Source organism: Artemia sp. Qi Xiang Cuo, chromosome 20 (genome assembly GCF_049724085.1).
Source record: "Artemia sp. Qi Xiang Cuo chromosome 20, ASM4972408v1, whole genome shotgun sequence".
NCBI lineage: Eukaryota > Metazoa > Arthropoda > Branchiopoda > Anostraca > Artemiidae > Artemia > Artemia sp. Qi Xiang Cuo.
Genome location: NC_142813.1, coordinates 32,009,404 through 32,034,735, shown reverse-complemented (window position 1 = coordinate 32,034,735; position 25,332 = coordinate 32,009,404). Strand labels below are relative to the sequence as shown.

The 25,332-nt window shown below is 36.9% G+C and overlaps 1 protein-coding gene across 1 annotated transcript in view; it reads left to right on the top strand.

Moving 5' to 3' along the window:
* LOC148940102 (chromatin-remodeling ATPase INO80-like) overlaps positions 1–24,485 on the top strand; it is a gene marked incomplete at its 5' end in the record, with an annotated part of 70,721 nt that extends 46,236 nt beyond the window's left edge. The window contains 2 exons of the mRNA XM_089106074.1: positions 22,279–22,437; positions 24,456–24,485. Coding sequence (XP_088962200.1) covers positions 22,279–22,437; positions 24,456–24,485 — 189 coding nt within the window. The remainder of the gene's footprint in view (positions 1–22,278; positions 22,438–24,455) is intronic.
* Positions 24,486–25,332: the final 847 nt, after the last annotated feature.

Below are 25,332 nucleotides of genomic sequence, written 5' to 3'. Positions count from 1 at the left end.
TTACTTCCGATTCTGTGATGAACAATACAGAGGCTGGAATAACAGGCAATTTGGGCTCATTCACCGAATTTTGAGATTCAACTTATTGGCCGCCTGTTACCAACACACGATATCTACATGAGTGAAAATCTACCTATATAATTGGTCAGTGTTGGCAACTCTCGAGAAAAATCTGCTTATTTTTATGTGCAACTACAATAAAAGTGTAAAACAAACTTACAAACACGGATAGCTCAGGCGGTAGAACATTCTACTCCTAATTCAGGGATCGGGGTACGGGCTCAGCATTGGACTTATTTTTCTTATGGTAAAGAGTAAAATATTGAAAATATATTTCGTTTGAGTAAAAGTTGCATTTGTGAAGTAAACTGTCAATAATAGAAAAAAAGAACATGTGCAAGAATCTGGCTAAAGGAGAGGAAATCTATTTCTTTCTTAGATCAGTATTTCCAAAGTTTTAGTTTGGGAAGTGTACTCTGTTTTGTCTCGCGGCTTGTGGATTGAGTTGCAACTTCCAGTGACAGTTTTTTTTGGAGGCTGGTGACTATGAATGTTTTTTTTTTACTTTTTGTTCTTGAGTTTCCCAATTCCTCATGTGCCTTTGGTTGTTTTTCTTTCTTTTTTTTACAGTCAAGGACTAATATTTATTATGTGATATATTTTTCAATATATGCCGATTGCTGGATTGCATAAACTACTTTTAATTATTTAAACATGACTTGGTTAATTTTCTGAAGCTGGCCTCATAATATAGTTGAAAATTGGTCAAAGTCAGCCCAACTAAACAAATTTTGAGAAAAAGCTTGAACTTCAACTATACTTTACCCCCAGCCCCCTAACGTCCCATGTATTTTGCCATGTATCACTCTTGTTCTCACTGTGCACCCATAAATTGGATCAATGATGAAAATGTTGAAACAGAAAAAAAAACACCCAAGAAATATATAGTTCCGACTATATATTTCTACACAAAGGAGAGGTGGGTGGATGGTAAGGTGTAGAAGAAGTGTGGTGGAAATACCACCACAGCCAGTGTATTCGATTAATGGCGAACGCTCCTATCACAAGGCTGTCAGCTATATACATCGGTTACGAATACTGTATGGGGACAATATAGGCAAACTTCACAACTTACAGCTCTTTTCCCAGGGGCTGTGGGGGGTCATCTTATCCCCAAAGGCATATTTATTGGACCAAACAGCTGTTCTGAACAAAATAACTATCTCAAAATTTTGATCAGACGCCTTTGGGGTAGGAGTGCTAGCTGCCCCCTGATATTTTTAATCACTTAAAAAGGGTACTAGAACTTTTAATTTCCGGTCGAATGAGTTCTCTGTCGATCTTCTTGGGTAGTTGGTTCAATACAATTCCCCTTATATCACCATAATTGCCTAACTTACATCCTTTTTCCAAGGATTATGAAGAGCCATATCGTCTGCATAATCATAGTTATTGGACTTTTTAAATGTGCTGAAAAAATGGCTATCTCAAAATTTTTATCAGACGACTTTATGAGAAGGGGCTCAGGAGGGAGGGGGCTGGCTGCCCCCTCCCCCAAATCTTTTGTCACTTAGAAAGGGTACTAGAACTTCTAATTTCTGTTCGAATGAGCCCTCTGTCATTCTTCTAGGACTACTGGTTCGATACGATCACACCTGGGAAGAACAAAAGAAAAGAAAAAACAACAACAAATAAACACGCATCCGTGATCCACGAAATACAACATTCAACATTTTTGTAGGTAGAAGCTTGAAACTACCACAGTAGGATTGTCTGATACACTGAATCTTATGAGGTGATCAGGGTTGCCACCCCCAGTGATTTATCACTATTTCTAGTTATTTGTTATGTTGCCTAGTGATTTTTTTCTAGCTAGTGATTTATAGTGATTTTGTTCATAAACTAGTGATTTTTCCTAAATCTAGTTATTTTTCGCGATATAGCGCGTAGAATAAATGATTATCATCAAGATAATAGACGAACTAGTTAATCGGAAAATTGCAAAATGTTCTATACTTCCTATTTTAGAACATTTGCTCAGGTCGAATATTTGTCTTCATTTTTATGTTCTTTTTTTTTCTCTGTAATCTTATCAGTTCTAAATTAGATTTTTTTTCTGTTAAAACCTTTGAAAGTGGAGACTCCCCAACTCGGGAACAGGGAGGAAGCAAGGATCAGTGGCGGATCCAGGGGGGCGAGGGGGGCGCGCCCCCTAGCGTAGTCTAAAGTAGTGTAATTTACTTAATTAACTCTAGTTTGCGTTGATTAAACTTGCTCCCAACGCAAGTTTATCGGATCAACCTATTTTGCGCCCCCCTAAAATTTTTTATCGGATCAATCCATTTTGCGCCCCCCTAAAAAAAAAATCCTGGATCCGCCCCTGGCAAGGAATTTGTTCCATTTTCTGCATAAAGATGCAAAAAGGCATTTTTCAAAATTTAAAAGCGTAATTTTAAATTGAATGATCCACAGCTTGAAAAAAAAATCATCGATCTAAAGGTATTTTTCTACATCTAGGGGGTAATTTTTGCCCCTTCCTGTAGGTGTGCCTGTATAGAACATGGTAAAGAACCAAAGCAATTATTAATTACAAATATAAAGAGTATTATAATTCTAGTGATTTCTAGTCAATAATCTAATGATTTATGTGCTAATTTAGTGATTTTTTTTTTCAAGAATGAAATTTTTTCCTCACCCTGTGGCAACCCTGGATGTGATTTTCGTTAAGAAACCCCCTTTTTTCGAAAATAGGACAATTTTCTCAGGCTCGTATCTTTTGATGGCTAACACTAAACTTAATGAATCTTATATATCGTCGGTTGGATATCAAATTTACGTACCTTAAAAATTACAGTTTTCACGTTTTGTTTGATTCGGATCCTCCGTTCAAAGTTACGTATGTTTCCTTTGTTGTAACACTATCTTGCTTATGTAAGAGTACCATCTATTTGAGATAATTAAAAACATGTGTTAGAGGTAATGCTTCAGTTGGTATATCAAAAATACGTATCTGGAGATACGTACTTCTGAACTGATTCTGCGCTCCATAATTGGAGATACGTTTTCTTTTAAACTTGAACTACCAACCTTGTTTCAGGTAAGGTGATTGCTTTTTGGTTTTTCATGGATTTTAGCGTAGAGACATGTTTTCCTAGCTGTTAAGACTCACATTTCTTTTACATTACAACGGTTTTGTGGCTGTATTTATCATAAAAGCGGTTATTTTCTCCTGAGCTATGGAGCGCAAGTCTCATTCTGTCTACGATTTTTGTATCGGATCGTCTAATTCAAATTTTGTGGCTTAACTTTGGAAACTCATGGTGATGTTGTTTCACTGGCGTTCTGTGTTAAAACAAATGCAGACAGGACCAGCAGTATTTTAAAATAAACTTTTTTTTTTCAGAGAAATGGCTGAGCCACCTTGAGGCTTACGTCCCCGCATCATCAGTGTTGACTCAGCAGCAACTATGGTCACTTGCGAATCCACTTCAGACAAAAGCCATGACTTACCTGATTTGAGCAATAGCGAGGAGGATATGGATGCAAGTTATCTCCCATCCAACTCGGAAGGTGAAAACAAGATAGCATTTAACATAAAAAAGGAGAAAAAAGAGTTATCACCTCCAAACGCAAGGAACGAAGTCGCTGAAGAAGTTGAATGCCACACTTGTGCATCCAATCACTCAGATCATTTACAAGCTGAATTTACAACTGAATGATCCACAGCGAACACGGACGCCGAAAATATTTCTGAGACAATGACAGCCGCGACGAATGTATCGGATTAACCGTCTCGTAAGCGGAAAGTAGTCGGTTGAGAGAACTGGATTAAGAACAAGAACAAGAGACTGAAGACCCACGGCAAAGCCCACAAATCTTATCAAAAACAGGGTGATTAGCGGGAGTTAGTAGACCGACCTGCTGCTCAGCAGAAACCGATTTGTGCGTCCGAAAAGTGCAAGAAAAGTGCGCTTTTCTTTTGTTTTAATCTGTCTAAAGAAGAAAGGACACGAGTATTTCAGTACTTCTGGGAGATGGAAGACGGACAGAAGGCCGTGTACGTGCACTTTCTCGTACAGGCTACCCGAACGGCGAGAAATTGGGGTAGTGTTGAAGTTGACTCGCGGAGATCTTCGTCGCATTTTTATCACTTGAAAAGCTCAGACGGGAAGCTCTTGAGGGTTTGCGAAGGAAGCTCTTGAGCTTCTTTCGCTGGAAGCTCTTGAGGTTTCTTAATATTCTGGGACTGCGTTAAGGTAGAGTTTTAAGATGGCTCTCTCAGTTCAAAGACTGCCATGGTACTTCCCAGCCTGGAGACATCTTCTCGAAACGTTGATGCAGTGGTGGTGGCAAAGCAAGGATATATGAAGACGACAAAGAGTATCTAGAGAATTTTATTAAGGAACTACCGAAACTTCCTAGTCACTACTGCCGCTCATCCAGTAGCAAGCATTACCTCGAGCCTGTTTTCAAGAGCAAAGCGAATGTTTATTACCGGTACAAGAAACATTGTAAAGAAAAAGAAAAGGTCGCTTTGTCAATGCGGTACTTCTTCAATGTTCTTGAAGAACAGAACATTGGTATTTACCACCCTAAGAAAAATTAGTGTGACACGTGTGATGGATATGAACAAAAGAACGTTACCGAAGAGAATGTGGCTTTTGCACAAACAGCTTAAAGACAAAACCCGTCTTATGAAGTCTCTTGACAAAGAGCTCTCTAGTGACACCGTCTGTGTTTACACCATGGACCAGCAAGCCTTAATTCAGTTACCAAAGAGCCAAGCGAGCATGCTGTATTATAAATCGAAATTAAATGTGCACAACTTCACATTTTTTCACCTGGGATGTAAAGCAGGCTATTGCTACCTGTGGAATGAGACGGAGGGATATCTGACCTCCAACGAGTATTCTAGCATTATACCTGACTTTCTTAGAAAAGAAATAGCAAGAGGTAATAAAACGCTGGTCGTCTGGTCGGACGGCTGTGGCTATCAGAACCGTAATTCTGTTCTCTAATGCCCTTCTTCAACTGAGTGTAGAAAAAGATATTACAATCTATCAAAAGTATTTAGTTGTTGAGCATGCGCGGATGGAGTGCGATTCAATGCACTCTATCATAGAAAGGAAAATAGAAAAACAGTTCCTGTTCGTCCTGTTCGAGCTTCTCAAGCAAAATCAGTCGGCGTGACCATCACAGCCTTACGTCTGCTACATGCTTGGCCATAAGTTCTTCAAAGACTTCAAGCAGCTTAGCTATGTTGACTCGATCCTGCCAGGAATAAAGGCAGGTCATCCGGAAGGAAGGGACATCCGAGGTTTGAAGTACGCTGACGGAACCATTTCCTACACCCTTTCATTTGATGACGAATGGTCACTTCTACCCCAAAGAGTGAATAATGTTGAGGTGAAGGAGCCAGACCAAGTTTACAGCAGGAAACTTCAGCTCCATCCGCTGAGGCAGAAGTATCTCAAAGAACTCCTTCAGATTATGCCAGACGAGGTTTGGCCATTTTATCAGGCACTGATGGATGCAAATTAACCGATGCGGTGGCGACTTTCTTATTTTTCCTTATTTTTTTAAGTTGACCAGTCATGATTTGCCCTGTTCTCAACACACGGCTCAGTTTTATAATTATTTTTCAATAAATAACTCAGAAGAATCAAATTATATTAACCGTTCTAATTGACGTACCACCGTTCAAACCATTATTCGAAACTACGTATCTCCATTTTTTTGGCTTCTGTGATCACAAAAGCGAAATCTGACGACGGGAACGGGATTCGCTACCTCAATTTAGCTTTCAATTATTTTTCCAGATCTTAGATTTTTAGATTTTTCCAGAGATAGCTAAGTTTTTTTCTTCTCCTGAAAAGTAGGAAAAATGGAGATACGTAAATTTGATATCCAGCCGAGGATATTTGGAATGATTATAAAAAAATCGATTTTGTTGATTTATCTATTAATATAAAAATATTCCGTTTCCGTTTTTGATGTATTCCGGTTTTTTAGAGATTCGGTTACTATTGAGCCGCGTCGCTCCTTACTACAGTTCGTTACCACAAACTGTTTGAAAGAGCAAGGTATTGTTGGGAGAAACCCCTTCATATACAGAATAATTTCTGTTCGTTTTGACTTTAATGTTGCTCCTTACTTTCAGTTGAAAAGTCTTGTTTTTTTTATGTAGTTTCTGATCGTTTTTCAAATGATGCCGGTAAATCAGGCTCCCATGATTTACCGGCATCAGGGGATCCTGATGCCAAGAGTATTTCCGACATCCTCTGCCGGAGATCCTCCGGCAGATGTCCAGATGCCTAAAGATTTCCAGGCTTCTCTAGACAATCACGGGATTGTCTAGAGGACCTTTCCGTGAGGATCTCCACGGAAAAGATTCTTTAGACAATTCAACCCGGTGAAAATTTCCATTCACTTAATTCAATTCCTTCATGAAAAATTCCTTCCCCTCACGGGAAACTCCTCCGTGGGAAGCTCCTCCCGCGTGAAAAACGCCTTCACCCCCGTAAAATTTCCGTCGGACAATTCCATCGTCGCTGAAAAATATTATACATAAACAATAAGTAAATTTTTATAACTTACAACCCTTTCCCTAAGGGGCTGTGAGGGGTCACATTATCTTTAAAGCGAGTTATTGAACTTTTCAACTATGCTGAACAAAATTGCTAATCGAAAATTTTGATTGGACGACTTAGAAGAAAAAGGTGCGTGGGAGGGGGCTAGCTGCCCTCCAATCTTTTTGGTCACTTAAAAGGGCACTAGAACATCTGGTTTCTGATCAGATGAGTCCTCTCCCGATCTTCTGGGATCATTGGTTCGATATGATCACCCCTGAGAAAAAAAAAAAAAAAAAAATATTTATGATAATAATAAATAAAATAAACATGCATCCGTGATTTTCTTCTGGCAAAAAATTCAAAATCCCATACTGTTGTGTATAGGAGCTTGAAAAATCTTGTAATAGGGTTTTCTGATACGCTGAATTTGATGGTGTGATTTTTATAGATTCCTTGACTTTTAGGGGGTGTTTCCCTCTTTCTCGAAAATCAGGCAAATTTTCTCAGGCTCGTAGCTTTTGATGGGTAACATTAAACTTGATGAATCTTATTTATTTGGAATCAACATAATAAGCCGATCCTTTAATGTACCTAATGATATCAAAATTCCGTTTTTTAGAGTTTCGGTTACATTACCACGAGCTGTTTGACAAAACCCAAAGGCCTTCTATGAGCGCATAAGGTTTGTTTCACCTGTGAAACACGTGATTTGTGACAAACCTACAGGACAAAACACTTGCACCAAAGGAAAAAACACATCGTTGAATTAGTCAGTTTCAGATCTATCCATTCATCAAGCCACAATTATAATTTTACTCATACTTTTTCTTAGAGAATGATGTAAACTTGCTTACGAAATAGGAAATATAAATGATTTTTCAGCCAATTTTCGATACATTTTTTAATATAAAAAAAAAAAACTAAGCAAATTTCAAAAATTAGGTTCTGTTGGTTAATAAAGCTGAATCTCAGCAACCTAAAATTCTCGTCTTACATCAAACATTGAAATCATAAGGCTGCAAAAAATTAATATTCATGGACTGGGAACATAAGCTTTAAAGGTGATGATTAAGTAGTACATACTTGAAGGTAAGTCAATCCACATTTTAGAATTATACACAACCTGTATTATAACCATACCTAACAACAGATGTCACGAGGATTAGGAATCATTTGAAGTTCTTAGGGCGTAAGAGAATTTATAATTATTTAGTTGCTGTTGCTGATTTAATTGTGGTTATTTAACTGTTGATTTATATCTTCTTCTTTTTTTTCTTTTCTTTTTTTTCTACATACATACCCGTCCCACCAAAAGGCGGAAGAGAAGCTACACCTACATCAAATCAAACAAAACGATGAATTTGCAGTTTGCTTAGCAAAATGTGAAACTGAGTACACAAGTATAGCATCACTTCCTGTGAAAAATACTAATTTAAACAAATCTAATATAATAGCAAAATTAATTATATATCTCTTTCTGCGATAAAAAAAAAGACAGAGAAAGAAAAAGGCTCTTACACTTGCATTCAATATTATTTCTTTCACGTAATGGGCAAAAAGAAAATTAAGCACACATGGTGGTGTATATGTTGTAAAATAAATAGCGTGCGCTTATATATAGGCCTCTATATTTAGATTCTCACTGTCGCTTGTCTTCTAAACGCAGACACCAGGTGATGGGACGAAAACTTCTTCTTTTGCATTGGCCTGTATTTTGTCATTATGAAAGACATATCGCCGAACCTTTGGTTCTTTTAATTGTTCAGGTGGTGGGACAAACACTTTTTTGTCTTCCAACGATTTATCTAGTCCATATTTTTGATTTTCATAGGTAAGGTAGGCCTTGATGACCTTATCCATGTCAAAAACCAAAACCCAATCACCATCGCTATCATTTTCAATTTGTTTGGTTCGTGTTATCTCGGCTTATTTTTCATCATTATGAAATACATATCACCGAACTTTTTTTCTTTTTTTTTACAAAGGTTTGGTAGGCATTGATGACCTTATCCATGTCAAAATTCCGAGCCCAATTATCATCGCTATCATTTTCAATTTTGACACGTTTTGATTTTCGCTGTCCAGGTTGATTTTCATTACTTCGCTGACATGTTCGGTGCCGCATGTCTTCTAACCGTGTGGGTCTGCTTTGCATTTTTCATTTTCGAGTTGCTCACATGCTCGGTGTCGCATGTCTTCTATACGCGTGTCTTTGCTCTTCATTTTCATGTATGACAAGCCGCCGCTGTTCTTCTAACCCTCGATGTATTTGTTCTTTATTTTCATTTTGACTCGCTTATATGCTCGGTATCACATGTCTCTTAACTGTGTGTGTTTGCTCTTCATTTTTATTTTTGACACGCTGCCGCTTTTCTTCTAGTCGTGTGTGTCTTTGCTCATCATTTTTTACTCACTCACTTGTTCAGAATCATATTCAATCTAACCGCCTATGTGTTTGTTCTCCTTTTTTATTTTTGACATGCTACTGTTGTCGTTCTTACAAATATTCTAACGACCCAGGCCTTTACTGACTCCTTCCATTTTTGACACGCCTTTGTCCATGGATTGCCTTTAAAGACTTATCGGTGACTTTTTTCTTAGCTGCTCTGGTTTCCAATGTCATAGTTGGTGGTCCGGCTTTTCTAATTTCACATCTTACCACGTTTGATAGTTCACGTGTTGGTTCCAATGAATCATCATTTATAGTAACTGCAATTGCAAATTTTCGTTTTTGGGCCTTCCAACAGACTTTATACTATATAAATAACTGTTGCGTTGGAAACTCAACAATCTTATTTGTGCTATGCATGACATCATATAAGAAAATGCTTATATGATTTCGTTAGAAATGCTTATATGATGTACTAACATAGTACATGACGTCATTTACATAAAACCAAAACAAGGCTTTTAACGAATTTTCTCAGACTTCTGACCTATCTAGGTCGTTTTTTAAATGCGAGAATATCATAAGATACCAATTTTCCCGAAAAAATATTGAGCCATTTTCGAGAGCATACATATATATGTGTACATATATATATATATATATATATATATATATATATATATATATATATATATATATATATATATATATATATCAAGGCCGTATCCAGGGGGGGGGGGGTAACCCGGTTTGAACCCCCCCCCCCCCGAAATTTTTTGACCGACTCGAAAATAAGTCGAAAATTAGTAAAACCTAGGTAAAAATCAGTAAAATTAGTCGAAAACTGAGTCAAAAATTAGTAACCCCCCCCCCCAAAAAAAGTCAAAAATTAGTAAACCCCCCCCCCCCAAAAAAAAATTCAAAAATTAGTAAAACCCCCCCTGAACAAAAATCCTGGATACGGCCCTGATAATATATATTCTTCACCCAGCTTCGCATAATACACTCATAAATTCTTAAATGAATCACAGCGTTAAGAAGGGAAATTGTATTGAAGAAAAGATCCTGGAAAATGCCAGATATCTCTTCATATGTATATATCAAAAATAAAACTTCTGAAATTTGGAAGAATAGGTCAAATATTCTTCCGATGCACAAATACTATAAAGGATATATAGATCAAACCAAAAATTAGTTGTCTTTGTCGACTTTTATCTAGTAAAAAACTATGATCGTATTGGTCGTCTCCTTCGTCGCTTCGCTTGCTGCTGTTGGCCCTATCATCTTATAGGTGTGACCTCTTTCCAAGTCAAGCTTTCTGAATTCTTGAGAATTTTTTATGATATCGTTCCAAGATTATTACAGAAAATTATCACGTTTCTAGCTTGTTTTTCGGTGTATATAACACAGTACACATACCTAGATGTATGTGCTGTTGTGTATACGCACACACACTTTTTATCTCAAATCATTATGTATCTTCTTTTTAATCCTTTCTGCGTTTAGTTTTGTAATCTCGATGCATTGGCTTCTAAACACGCAACTAAATACCTAATTTTGATATGATCTTCGTGTGTCCTTTCCATTCTAGTCTAGCGTTTCAGTTCTACCTAGCAATTATTTCTTAATGTTGTTTTGCCATTTGGAAATATTTTTGATTTTTATGCCTTTAGACGGGGTTCAATTTGATGTATAAACGTCGGGTCACCTGGCTCTACTATGAAGGATGGGAAAAAATAAAGGGTACGTCGGCATGTGCACAAATAGCTGAACATGAAAACATAGAATCAGGACAAGACTCCCATCTGCCCCCTTTGGAAAAAGCAGCTGCCTTAACAAAAACCTGATCCGTTTCAAAGTAGGGACAATAAGCACGCGAAAAACAGGCGTCGTCTAGAAAGGGACTTTTTCCCTATAGCGGATAACACGAGTTTTAATTCGAATCTCATCAATAAAGCATCTGGGGTCTGTAAAACAAATCCTTGATTGGATGTATGCACGCCCTGAAAGTGAGGCTTAACTATCCTAAATGGTTGATACTTTCCATCGGTTTAAAGCCTTCAGGGGCGGATCCAGGGGGTCGCTTTAGGGGTGTTTGCCCCCCCCCCCCCAAGAAGGTCAAAATTTCCACTAATTACAGGGTCCGAGGGGAGGAAAAAACCGATGAAGACACAAAGTTTTTATCGGTATCCCTTCCCCAAATGTTAATTTTTTATCCGCCCCTGGCAACCAGGAATGGGTGCTAACAGTAACTGGGTAATAGCAAGGGAAAGCGGCTACTCGAGAAGTCCTGCTCTAGTTGTCCTATGTCACGGAACCGGTCTACGTAGCTAATTAGGGCTCAGGGAGGCGTTTCAAAGCTTCTCATTGGTAAGGCTTTAAGGAATATATGAAAACGAGAAAAGCAAAACACAGAAATTCAAATTTGGCTTTGAGTATGCTTTTCCTAGACTATAGACTTTGGTAATTGCTAGGACTTGAACGAATTCTTCGCCCAATTTTGTTTGGCTTATTCAATTGGTTTAAGTCAAGACAGGAAAGTTCTCATGTTCACAAAAAAACTTTAAACCTCGTAAAAAAAAATGGGTTGTGGTTGCAACTGAAAAAGTCAGCTCTGGGATAAATTTCAAGCTGTTGTTTTTTCAAAGTAAATGGGCCCATTTTCAAATACGCTGTAAAATGTCCCAAATATAACTTCTCCCCGAAATGAGATCATGGTTAGTTATGATCCTGGACAGAAACCCAATTGGCTTTATTTATGTTGTGCATACGTTTTCAAATTTACATGTTTATAACCAGGGCTCAGCTTGGCCAATTATTAATGACAATTCTGATTCTTACTTAGTTCGACTTTCTCTTTTGGAATTTTAGAGAAGCCAACTCCGTCTCTTTTAGGTTTTACAAATGTGTTACCGACTCTCGTAAACTTTAAAAACCCAACCCGATCTCATTTATTCCCGCCGACTCCCTACCCTTCTAATTTGTGCTCCTGAGTCAATATTTTGAATGACTCTGACTTATTTAGCAGGAAATTGGTACCAACCCCGACGCAAGAGCTCTGATTATTGCATGAAATTCGTTGAGACGAAGTCTAATCGTTACAAGAAGTAATTAGCTTCTTGCACAATATCCGAATCGAAACAATTCGAGAAGTAATTTCTTTGATTAGAGCATTTTAAATTCAAGTCGCTAACCAATGGTGTTCAAGTGACGGCTTGTGACCACAAAACGGTCATTGTCGGGCTTTCCCACGTTTTAGTTGCACGGAACCAAGCAGAAGAAATACCGGATATGGAACATAAAAATTATGCGAAATTGACTGGAAAATGCTCAAATTACGAACTCATTGACAGGCACACTTGTTGCGATTCCTATCATTCATTATTCTGTTCTCACTTTGCCTATGTGAAAACTTTGCTGCTGGAAAATTGGGGTCGGCCTATGAAAACAAATAATACTAATAGCCACTCGTGATTTAAACCGGTCATCCCTGGAAGTAGATTATTTATTAACTTCTAAATTACTCATACGAGTTGTTCCAAAATTGCCTCTTGGGAGCATTCTGGAAAGGGACTTCCGGTTTTTTGTTCTTTAATGCGTATAGTTTGCAGTTTATTTGTATTACATAACCACAAGTTAGAAGCAATCGCTTTTATGCACTTGAAGTATGGACATAGAACTAAAAACGGGCTTTGAGACATATTTATTTACAGTAGCGGGAGACAGGCGGTCCACGGCACGGCTACGCGGCAGGCCTCTTTATATTGATTCTCATTATCGCCTGTATTCTAACTGAAGACAATGTGAACTTCGTCTTGATGTCATGGCGTCATCATAGGTTCGATACAACTGGAAAAAAATATGGATTCTTGCTTAAAGTGGCCACCTATTTAGATCGTTCTTGTAGCCAGAAGTGTCAATATACCAGTTTTAAGAAAAACAAACAATGTAACCGATTTTGAGGATAAATCTATGAGCACACATATACACAATTATTGCTCGTTTAATTAATTTTAAAAAAGGCATAGGTTATATTCCTAACAACAAGATGTTTTGTTGCCAGTTTTCATACAGCATTATGTGTTGGTCGTTCATTTTCAGGTGGTAGCAGAACTTTTGAATTATGTTGTCTTTTAACACGCGAAAATGCCACGTACAGTATACAATGATCAAAACAGAAGTACGGAGGTCGATGCCAGCAAATTCGAAGACTTTGGCCTTACAATTTATGTAGTGTCATTTCAAATACAGGTCGAATTGGAAATTGATGTCGTTGAACAGTACATCCAAGTCGACCTTTACTGAAGTCGAGTGTAACTCGAGAAATATGAACTTCGTTTTTCTGATTTTTCCCAGTAATTATATTCACCTTAAATATGTTGTTACATAATTCAGTAACAATAAGGCGGGTTCCATTCCATGTCCCATCTGAAATATCTAAGTTATCTAAAACCATAACTACTGCATTGTCTTTGTTTTTAAGTCGTGGGACGGCAAATGTGCAGTATAAATATAATTGAGGAATTCTGCAGTGAATCCAATTCCTCCTTCCTTTTGTTGTTTTGCAGAATCATAATTTTTATAAGGTTTGTATTCTCTCGGGAGGCGATCGATAATTTTCGCATTTAAATTGCTTACTTCTTTGTTCAGACAAGCTAAAGTAATGCGATCCTTCATTAAATGGAAATTTTGATTTGACAGTATACTTCCTCAGTTAAATTATCACTAGAGATTTAACCGTCTATACTCGACACAATCTGGCGCAGTGAAAATCAGCTGCACAGCTGGACATTTGGCCGATCGATTCATTTGTGGAACTCTTTAGGGAGTAAGTGACGCCTCCGCCTCCCAAAAAAACGCAATTTGGAAAATGGGGAGGTCGCAATGCAATTTGACCATGCAAGCAGCAATCTCCAAATGAATTACCTTTGTTTGCTAATCTTTCCTCGAAAAAATGAAGGGTTCCACGGTGAATACATCCAACGTTGAAGGTTTCCAATGACTTGTAATTAACATTGGTGTAGTTTACGTTATCTTTGTATGTTTCATTTTTAATTCGTTCTAATTTTCGCTGTCGCATGTCTTCTAGCCGCAAATATCTTTGTTCTTGACTTTCGTTGTTGACACGTTCTCCAGCCTTGCAAATAGCAATCACTCGTTTTTTATGACGTATCTTTTCTGGTTTTGTTGTTTTTGTTAGTTTTTTTGTCCGTTGTATTTGCAACTAAGCTAGCAAGTGCTTCTGCTTTACCAGAATTTTTCGAAAGGAAAATGGGCTCTCTGAAATCTCCCTGAAAACTAAAGTTTAACAACCAAGATGAACGGTTTGTATTTCGTTTAACGTGCGTGTATTTCCGGACGTTAATTTTGAGGAGTTTCTGACAAGCTAAATTTTCTCGGAGAAACTCGGGAAAAGACTAAAATTACTTTGGCAACGAGTATGTTCTGCTTGTGAGGTTTTTGTTTATTTATTACTATTTCTCACCGTTGATGATGTGATTCAAAATTGACAGTGAGTAGAAATTTAAATAGAACTAGGCTTTTACGACTGGCTAAATTTGGAGCACATTTCTGTTGTGGATAGAATAAGCTGGGTCCTTTGGCCTTGAACTGGTATGGTCGGAAATTCACATCATAGTCGGAAGCAAATCATATCTATAAGAATTATTTGAGTTCTCAAAAAGCTGAGTGGCTCAGACATTTGTAAACCCCCGAAAGGTACGGTAAAGCCATTGCTGCTATCAGAGGGTGGATAATCTACTATTAACATTGGTTCTTGTTTGTGGTGTTTAGCCACCAGTGTTATACCGGTAGGCCACAACGCCACTGGCATGGTAATATCCGGGTGTCACCGCTTATTGGAGGGGAAAGCCCCGGTCCCAAATCATAATGTGATGTCGTGTCTACCAAACCGGTTCTGCAAATATCAGGTTTGGTACTACCCGATTTAAAGAATACCCTGTCCCAGGTTATGACAACGTCATCGAGTAGTCAAATGGCCACTTTCTAAAACCATATGTACCCACCCTGGGTTACGATTAGAAAATATCTAACTCTCTCCTTGGAGATAACAAACCCCCCTATCAATATAATAATGACGGTACCTCGTAGCTCTATTCCTACCGTGCCTGGGATACGGTATCTAGTACACAGTTTGTAGAAAATACCTTACTTGTATTCTTCCAAAAGGGTCACAATAATCCCACAAAACTATATCTCCCCGGACAGGGTCTAGACGCAGACTAAATCAAAATAATATTTTGTATACAACTGTTCAAAGGGGTGGACCTTCGCTTGGCCCAGCCAATCATCTCCATCCCCATTCAAAACTAATTCTACCTCTTAGCTTTATCTTTCAATGACTCCAAACTAGGAAGTACAAAAATAGAACTTACTTCAAAGCTTCTTATTGCGACGCCTCTAACTTAGCAACGAGAATTTAACCTGTCTTTTGAAATTATACTGTAAGCAAATGTAATTAAGAAAACGAAAACAGGTCATTTATCTGAAAAGAAAAGAAACAGAGGTGGAACCCCAACAGTCCTGAATTCCCTCATCCAGGAAGACCCCCCCCCAAAAAAAAAAATATTAAAATTATACTGTGTGCTGGCAGATCCTCTCTGAAAATCTATGATCCTCTTTCCTACTCCATGCTTTAGCACCAGTACCTTATTGTGGAAATTAGATGTAATTAGTGGAGAGACGTTTATTGTATTTTTTCTCTAGAAGCCTGGTCTTGGCGATAACAGGCTGTTTGTGTTGCCTGATGTTCTTGTCACTTGTCGTTGCACTGAATCCCAGCTGCTTCGTATTACACCTGGGGAACGAATCTTGTCACCGCTGAAAACAAAACTTGTGAATTTTTGATAGCAGGTCAGGAGGGACAAACAGGAAGGCTATTATGTATTTTTCATTATTAAATAGGAACTGCAAAACGTTTCTCACCCCTTTTCCCCATATGACGCTTCTGTGCCTAATTACTGGTTAAAACCTGTCGTTCCATAGGTCGAAAAAGAATAGCTGCTCTGAATTATTAATTTTGCAGGTGTGGATGTAATTTTGTAAGTGCAAATCTGGATGTTATAACTTTCCTTTTTTTAATTTGATGTGCAATGAAAATTTGGTATAAACTGATTTTCCTATGAATTACGTTTTGTATGGAAGAACCTTAAACTCAAAAGCTTACACAATCTGTTTGTTTGTCCCTTTTTATATTTTCTTATTCATTCTACTTCTATTAAAACCTGAAACTTATAAAGTTTACTTTCTTGCCAAAGAATTTGGTGTAGGTTTTAAAATCAGAATTAAAACCAAACAAGGACAAAAACTCATTCGTTATTAAGTAGTAGATAGTTTGTGTAGAAGTCAGTTGACTTCTCAGCGTCGGCTGACCGCCTCAAAAACAAAAGTTCAAAAGCTTACCCATTTAATCTGCTTGTCCCTTCTTATATTTTCTTATTCATTCTACTTTAGTTCTATTTTCTACGCTATGATCCATTCAAATGTGAAACTTATAAAGTTCCCTTTTCTTGCCAAAAGATTTGGCGTATTCTTAGGTTTAACTTTCTTGAGGATAATCCTAAAAATTACAATTAAAACCAAACAAGGACAAAAACTTGTTTCCATTAAGTAGTAGATAATTTGTGTAGTAGTCTCAGCGTCGGCTGACCGCCTCAAAAACAAAAGTTCAAAAGCTTACCCATTTAATCTGCTTGTCCCTTCTTATATTTTCTTATTCATTCTACTTTAGTTCTATTTTCTACACTATGATCCATTCAAATGTGAAACTTATAAAGTTCCCTTTTCTTGCCAAAAGATTTGGCGTATTCTTAGGTTTTAACTTTCTTGAGGATAATCCCTAAAAATTACAATTAAAACCAAACAAGGACAAAAACTTGTTTCCATTAAGTAGTAGATAATTTGTGTAGAAGTCAGTTGACTTCTCAGCGTCGGCTGACCGCCTCAAAAACAAAAGTTCAAAAGCTTACCCATTTAATCTGCTTGTCCCTTCTTATATTTTCTTATTCATTCTACTTTAGTTCTATTTTCTACACTATGATCCATTCAAATGTGAAACTTATAAAGTTCCCTTTTCTTGCCAAAAGATTTGGCGTATTCTTAGGTTTTAACTTTCTTGAGGATAATCCCTAAAAATTACAATTAAAACCAAACAAGGACAAAAACTTGTTTCCATTAAGTAGTAGATAATTTGTGTAGAAGTGAGTTTGCTTAAGTCCATTCGATACCTCAAAAATCATTTTGCGAGGCTCAGTGTAGGCTGACCGTCTCAAAGACTTAGGGTTCATTGACGAATTATTCCAAGACTAATGAGAACTCCCAACGCGATTTTGGTAATGTTGACAGAATATCTTAAAGGTTCCAACAGTCTGAAAAGCTAACGAGAGGCTAGTTTAAAATAAAGAAAATATTGTTAAGCGAGCTGCTATCTATTCATTGTGTATACATCACAAAAAATACTTCTTCTGTGTCGGCAATGTTTTGAATCAAGACCGCTAGCACAACAGTGAACTTTTAAAGCTGTCAAACTACTTAAAGGATACTTCCTTTGAGCTGATTGTCAACGTTTTTGAAGGAGATATGCTAGAATGTTTTTATGGATTGCCCTTTTGAAACTAAAAAGAAAAGTCCTCTTCGTTTAGTCGAAAAAACAAATGCATGCTTTCTAATGATATACTGCTACTACTAATAACTCAATGCAGCACCAAGCTGCTATAAGCCAACACAGCTACGCACGCTCCTCCTCCATCCCAATATATTCAAAGTCTTCCTCTTTACACACTTCCAAGAAGTTCCCATTTCCTTCAAATATATCCTGTTGATACCCTCCCACCCCGTTCGGGGACGACCTGCTTTTCGTTTGACCCTAGACGGTTGGCCAACAAGCATAATTTTTGTTAATCTGTCATCAAATGGTAATCTGTCATCCTTTATTCGCACAACGTGTCCTAGCCATCTCACCCTTTCTCTCAGTATAGTCCTATAAAGCGGGATTCAAACACATTTTTCGTACCACTTACTGTTTGAGATACATTCAGTCTATCGGGTGCTTAAAACAATCCGTTGGTAATTTCTCTGGAAAATATCTAGCAAATCTAAGTATCTCTATCTCCGGCACAAAATGGGAGAAGTTGAATGGTTTTTCTAAGATTTCCGAGAAAGTAGGTACTTTCTCGTAGTGGCTACTGTAGTATTGTATGTAGTGGCTACTGTAAAGAAATTTTCTATTTTCCAAAATGACATTCTTTTTTTTTCTTGTATGGTATAGGGTCCAGCACCTCTTTAGCGGCCCTTATTTCCAGTAAGTCGTTCGCATTTCTTCCATCATTCGTACCTTCATCATTTTATTTTTCGTTTTTTAAATATTTTCTGTAATGCTTAATGGAAGAATTGATCTAGAATTTATCAACAATAAGGCTGGTTGTCTGGTTTTTTTTTCTTGTCGATCTGTAGTAACTCATATTTAAACTTGAATGATTGAGCAGAATGTCTGAGCCCAGTGGTTGAATCCCCCCCCCCATTTCAAATTATTTTTCATTATAATTGATTTATCACGTCTGAAGCATTCGCCAGAGTTAATCTGACTGATACAGCTTATTCAACAACGGCGTGCATAGTTGGGATAGTCAGGCCGATAGCATTTCTTCCTATCATGGTTTATTGCTTGATTATGTGTTTCATTTACTTGATATCTTAATTCTTGATCTGATACTATCTTGTATAATAGGGGGACTTTTATTCACTTGGGCTATCGACCTGATCTGCACTTTGTATAAGCAATGATGTTGTTCGAAATTAGTAATAGTTATACTAGCTTCGAAGTTATATACTTTTTAGCTTGTATTGTAGTTGCCAGCTGGTTGTCTAAGTAGGGGTCTTTGGGTCCACGCCACTCCGAATAGTATCGAATTTTTTACGTTTCTTTTAAAAATTTTACTTGTTTTTATATAACTTGACCGTTTTTACGTCCCCCTCTTTCCAGAATAAGTTCCCGTATGCTTGCTTGGCTACTAGATTGTATCTTCTTTTTTCACAATGGAATATAATAAGCTGAGACAACGAATCTTTTCACCTGGCACTACACAAAACACAAGCACATGCACATGTTCTGAGGGTGTTCGAAAATGCCCATCTCTGAAATATTAGGATCGTTTCTAGAATATCCCACAATTTTCATATAGTTTGTCTGTTTTATTCCTATTTTGAAGAATTTACCCCTTCCTCCGAAATAAATTTTAGCGTGTGTTTCTGTATCTCTTCAACGATGCTGCTAGATTAATAATTAGTCAGAACTCTACTGACTCTAATAAGTATAATTTAAGAAACAAAATGTAAAACTTACGAGAAAATGGAAGATCTGGTAACTGGCATTAATATAGATTTACTAAAAAGAGCGAATAGCTTAGATTTTGTTAATATGATGGTGTCACATGATAGTTTTCCTCTTGTGACTATTCCAACTCGGATTTCGCATCTCTCGGCATCTTTAATTGATAATTTTTTCTTTATTGGTGGATTGCTTGAAAGATCCCAAGCAGATGTGGTCGTGTCCGACGGCTCGGATCACCTTCTTTTAATAAGTAAAATAAAGCTAAATCAGTCAAAGGAAAATAAACAAAATGAAAGGACTTCGTTTTACCGTGAAATGGATAATAAAAACCTAAAGAGTTTTGCACATATGATGGATGAAACAAATTTCTCGAGTGTAATAAAGGAAAAGTGTCCAAATACTGCATATGACCTATTCAGTGAGATAGTGAAGAATGTAATGAATGAAACATGTCCCTTGCGAAGAATAAACACTAATAGAAATTTTCCTAAGAAACCATGGATATCAAAAGCTATTCTAGTTTCAATAAAGGAGAAAAACAAAGTTTACGTGAATTATTTAAAGGATAATTCAGATGATAGTTTTATAAAATTCAAGAGATTTCGGAATATTTTAAATTCAGTAAAACGGAATGCTCAGAAACTTTATTTCCAAAATGAATTTCATGAAAATCAAGGGGATATGAAAAATACATGGAAAACAATAAATAAACTTTTGGGTAAATTTCAGAATAAGGAGGAGGTGAGAGTCATGGAGACAGCAGGAGGTCATCTTACTGATTCTCAAGACATATTTGAATTTCTGTGTGGTTATTTTGCAAATGAAGGAAAAAGACTGTGCGATCAAGCGCGGGCTAAACTACACACATCTGCGAGGTTTGGATCTGTCATTAAAAGACAGCCTGTAAGTCAGAATGCCTTTGAGTTTGCAAGGTATTCGGAACGGGAAGTGGCACGATTCTTGGGTACGATGAAGTCAAGCTCTAGCGGGATGGACGAGTTTTCCCTGAAACTCATAAAGGCCGCAAAAACGAGTGTGTTACCTGTGTTGACGCACCTCATCAACCTTTCTTTAGATCTTGGGGTCTTCCCGGAAGCACTTAAGATTGCAAGAGTGTTTCCTCTTCATAAAGGAGGGAAAAAAGATGACCCATCGAATCGAAGACCTATATCTATTCTCCCATTTTTCTCTCAGTTATATGAGAAAGTGGTACATGCCCAGGTAAGTTATTATATTGAAAAGAATAAAATTCTAATGGAAATTCAATTTGGGTTCAGAAAAGGGCTATCTACGGATATAGCAGTTCTGAAATTGGTTGATTGGATTAGTGATGCATTTGAAGCTGGTCTCATACCTGCAGCTGGGTTTTTGGATATGAAAAAAGCGTTCGATACGGTGGACCACTCAGAGCTTATTCAAGCTCTTGACTCGATTGGGGTGAAGGGTTCAAGTCTGGAGTGGTTTTCATCGTATCTACACAATCGGTATCAGATAGTTCAGAATGGGTCATCTTTATCTTCAAAAAAGAAAGTAGAGTGTTGGGTCCTACAAGGGTCAATATTGGGACCCCTACTTTTAATTATTGTCATTGATCGAGTAAAACATTGCCTGTCAGATGATGGTTTCATCCTGTTTTGAAGATGACCCTTTTCTTTTTCTGAACTTACCTTCACTTGATTTATAATATAATAAAATTCATAATGCAATTTCTGAATTTCTAACTTTTTCTTAGCAAAATATATTAACCCTAAACTTTTCTAAAACTTTTTTCATGATATTTTCTATACTTTCGTCTAGCGATGGAAATGACAATATCACGGTTCATGAAAATGTGATAAAGAGAGTAGCGACAACGAAGCATTTGGGGTTTTTAATTGATGAAAACCTGTTATGGGAAAACCATTCCAGTGCAATAGCTGAAAAATTAAACAGAGGCCTTGGGGTGATGCGAAGAATTAAAAATCTAGTCCCAAAAAAGATCCGGAAAATGATTTATTTTTCTATATTTTACCCATATATTAGCTACGGATGCTCTATATGGGCAAGTAATTTTGTTACATGTTTCAAAAGAGTACAAAAACTTCAGAATAGAGCTGTAAAATTATTATCTGAATTTGATGATTCTGATGAGGTTCCTGCTTATGAGCATTTTAAAAAGAATAAGTTAATGAATGTATCCCAAATTCGAGATTACCATGTCGCGATTTTCTCGCATAAATATTTGAATCAGCTGCTCACCCCTGCTTTTGAAAATATTTTTAATTTTAATAGAGACCGTCATGATCATAATACAAGAAAAGCTGATGACTTAACTCATGAGTTTAGGAGCACCACTCGGGCATCTTTTGTGATTCGCCATTATGGTCCCCATGCTTGGAATATATTGCCCGAGTGTGTGAAAAATGCGCCTAGTCTTCCGGCTTTCAAGTCACGGGCAAAGAATTTTCTTTTATCTCGTGAGTGAATTCGGTGTTATGTTCACTCCAGGTTGTCATTCTATTTAAGGTATTTCCCTGATTTAGCTTGCTTTTTTTCTTGTTTCTTTTTTTTTCTATATCAGTCGTTTGTTTTACTATTTATCTATTTTTTAATTTATTCACTCCTCCGATAAGTTTCTTGTGTGTTGATTAGCAAGGTATGAATATTATTTTAATTAGAATAGAGTGATAACCTCGCTTGCCATTTCAAGCTTATTGTCTTTCTTGGCAGGCGAAAAGCAAATAGTGTTTGTTTTATTTTTTAATAAATGTATATCTCATATCTCATATCTAATATCTCATAACAAAGGTTGAAACTAGACGCGTACACTAGATTATATTTCTGGGAGGTATAACTAAATCTATTTCGTTTTACAGTTTGAATAAGAAGTGCCAAGGAATTAAGGGAAATTTACGATTGCTGGGGGGATTAGGTGCCTGATATGAGGATTAATGCACATCTAACGCACATCTGTAATGTTATTGTTTCAGGTCATTTTCTACGATAGTGATTGGAATCCTACCGTGGATGAACAAGCAATGGACCGAGCTCATAGGCTCGGACAAACAAAGCAGGTGACCGTGTATCGACTTATTTGTAAAGGAACAGTAGAAGAACGAATTCTAGAAAGAGCCAGAGAAAAATCAGAGGTCAGTATTTTTTCTAATACTATTTTCAAACATATTGTTTTAGGCAATATGTTTTGACACTTATGTGCAATAATAGTGTTGGATATTAGATGGGCTGTAACAGAACATCTAAGTGGGCTGACAATCTGAATGGGAACTATGAAAAGTTTTTCCTACTTCTGGTAACTCAGGTGATCCATCGATGTGCATGTATACGTGGTGCATCTTCTATAATTTTCCTTAAATATTTTTTCCACCATAATCGTTCGTTTAACAGATCCTCATCTAAGCAGTAACACATGCAAAAAAAATATCTTAGTCTTATCTTCGTACGTCCCTGGTAACTTTTAAAGTTCTTATCCAGATATATTAAGCTAGGCTTCAGTATTTCAGTATTTATTTTACTTTGTATGCATTGTGAAATATTTGGAAGAAAATGATGGAACCTTTTTTTAGTGTCAAAAAATTTAGATTCAAATATGTACGAATATATATGCGTCTGAAACTTGTTTCTTGTTAGGAAAATAAAAAATCAAACAATAAGAGCGTAAAAATTCTTTTCGAAAAAATAGATTGTTCAATCAGACAGTTCTCATCTTTTTTGGTATAATTGTCGTGACACTGACCTTTCTTGCCATGTGGAAGTCTAGGGTTTTTAAGCTGCTTATTGCGTGATGGTTTTCTCAATAACAAAAACAATTAGATAGACAAAGTGCTTGTGGGTTTTCTTAGTTGTGTGTCTTTTCCCTTGACATCTTGCAGGTGAAAATGTGGGATTATATTATAGATTATATGAAAATATTGCATGTATTAACATCGAGGTTGATCTCGTGGGAATGGGAACTTATGCTCTTTTGATTTTCATTCTTTTGGGATTTACTTTTGGTATTATGATTCCTTGATTGTTACGTTTCTCTCCATTTGATTTCTCAAGGGGGGATCTGACGGCAAGGAGTAGTCCTCGATTGACAGACCATTAGACTTGTAGTAGTTCTTTTGTTTTGTCCTTGCCTTTTCGCTTCAACTTAAAAAGAATGGCGTGCCACGCATGGTACTTGCGAGACAGCAGCCTTTGGTGGTGTTTTGGATGAAATATCTTGCTCTTTTGTTGCAGCAAAGGCAGTAATAATGAACAGAAAGAAACATTAGATGCCGTCCGTACGGGTATTCTTCTGTTGTGGTCTTTTTACCTTGACATTTTGCAGTTTGACTAAGAGATATACCCTAGTGTATATTGTAGTGGAGTGGTTTGTCTTGTGGAAATATTCATTTATTCCCCTGTTGAGCACTGTTTTTTTTTTTCTCAAGGGAAACTTGGTGACATGGAGTAGTCGCCCCTGTGACAGACCATTAGACCAGTCTCATTTCTATTTATTTTTCGTACCTGCTTCTTTACTTCAGCTTTAAACGTGACCTTCTTTTCGTTTTGATTTCTGGTGAGTCAGAAACAGAAATTCCGATTGCCAAATGGAACGACATCAGGGGGATGGGCGGGTGAGTTAAGCCCTACTGGGTCTGCTCCTCTTTGGATCCACTAAGATTCAAATATTATTTTAAAACGTCGAGAAGCAGTAAAGGTAAGATATACTGGAACTTTAACAATGTAGAGGGATTAGGGATTTGAACCCCACCCCCTGCCCTCGTGAAATGTTTGCCCGACTCGTAAAAACGTAACAAAAACGCATATAAACAAATTTTGATGTCCTTTTTGTACCCCCCCCCCTGAAAAAAATAACCCTCCCCCCCAAAAAAAATCCTTGATACCGCCCTAAACTTTGGTCTTAAATGAATCAGAAAAATGAAGTTACGTGTCAATCACGGTACCCAGACCCAGATTTTATATTTTTACGTTTATTACGGGACCGGAAAATTGTATCGTACTAGGGCCTATCTCCTGACTCGAAGGCCCTATTTAAAAGGTAATATTCAAAGTCAGCAGCTCAATAAAAGACGAAATTCATAAGTACATGCTGTAGGAATCCTTTGTGCTTTTTCCATTTTATTTTTATTTATTTATTTACGTATTATTTCTAATTCAGGGAGTTAAGCCAAATTCTTTCAAAGTTTAAACCATTTATTTATTAATTGACTCTCCTCCTTATTTTATGCTCTACAAATTTCAGAGCAGCTGGATTGACCAGTCTCTAAGAAAAATAAGGTAATAGTCGTTAATACACCTTAAAGAATAGCTATTTTCCTTTTTTAGTCGTAACAATTGCTTTCTGTCAGCTTTTACTCTGCAGCTAGAATGTAAAGGGAAGCTTCGTGGCATTTTTGGTTACTATGGGCTTGTCCATTGCTAGGTTATAGCTACCATTGCTCGTAACCACGACAATAATATAATTAGTTTTATAACCCTGTCTATAATAGTTTATGATTTTCTTCCTCAATGCGCAAAATTTCTAGGAATAACCGCCTAATTGGCCAAATTTGTGTATCACCGGAGTTAGAAGTAATCACAAATGCATAACCAAAGTTTAGTTTCAAAATAGTGACGTATTATTTCGGCCATTATTCTACAAGTTGATTAATTTTTTATTGTATTTACATGTATTTATTTTTTATGTTGTTAAAAAAACGGTACTTGGGTATTATATGGTACACGCTCGAGAATTTGGATCTACAGATCAGACAATTAACGGTTTATACCTGTAAGTATTTGAAAAATTTAGCTTAGGGTCAGATGAAATCTACGTTATAGGTATATTATTATTAAATATTTAATATATAGAGATGGTATTTTGGTTGGGTTAGGTCAGGTATTGAATATAATGCGTTCTGTGCGGCCCTTTACCATAATTCTTTGTTGTAGTTTTCATACTTTTGTTACTAAAGTATTGTATTTTCATTACATTTTTGTATATTTCATTAGGATTAACCTAAATTCACTTCTTGAGTGTGTACTATATACCAAAA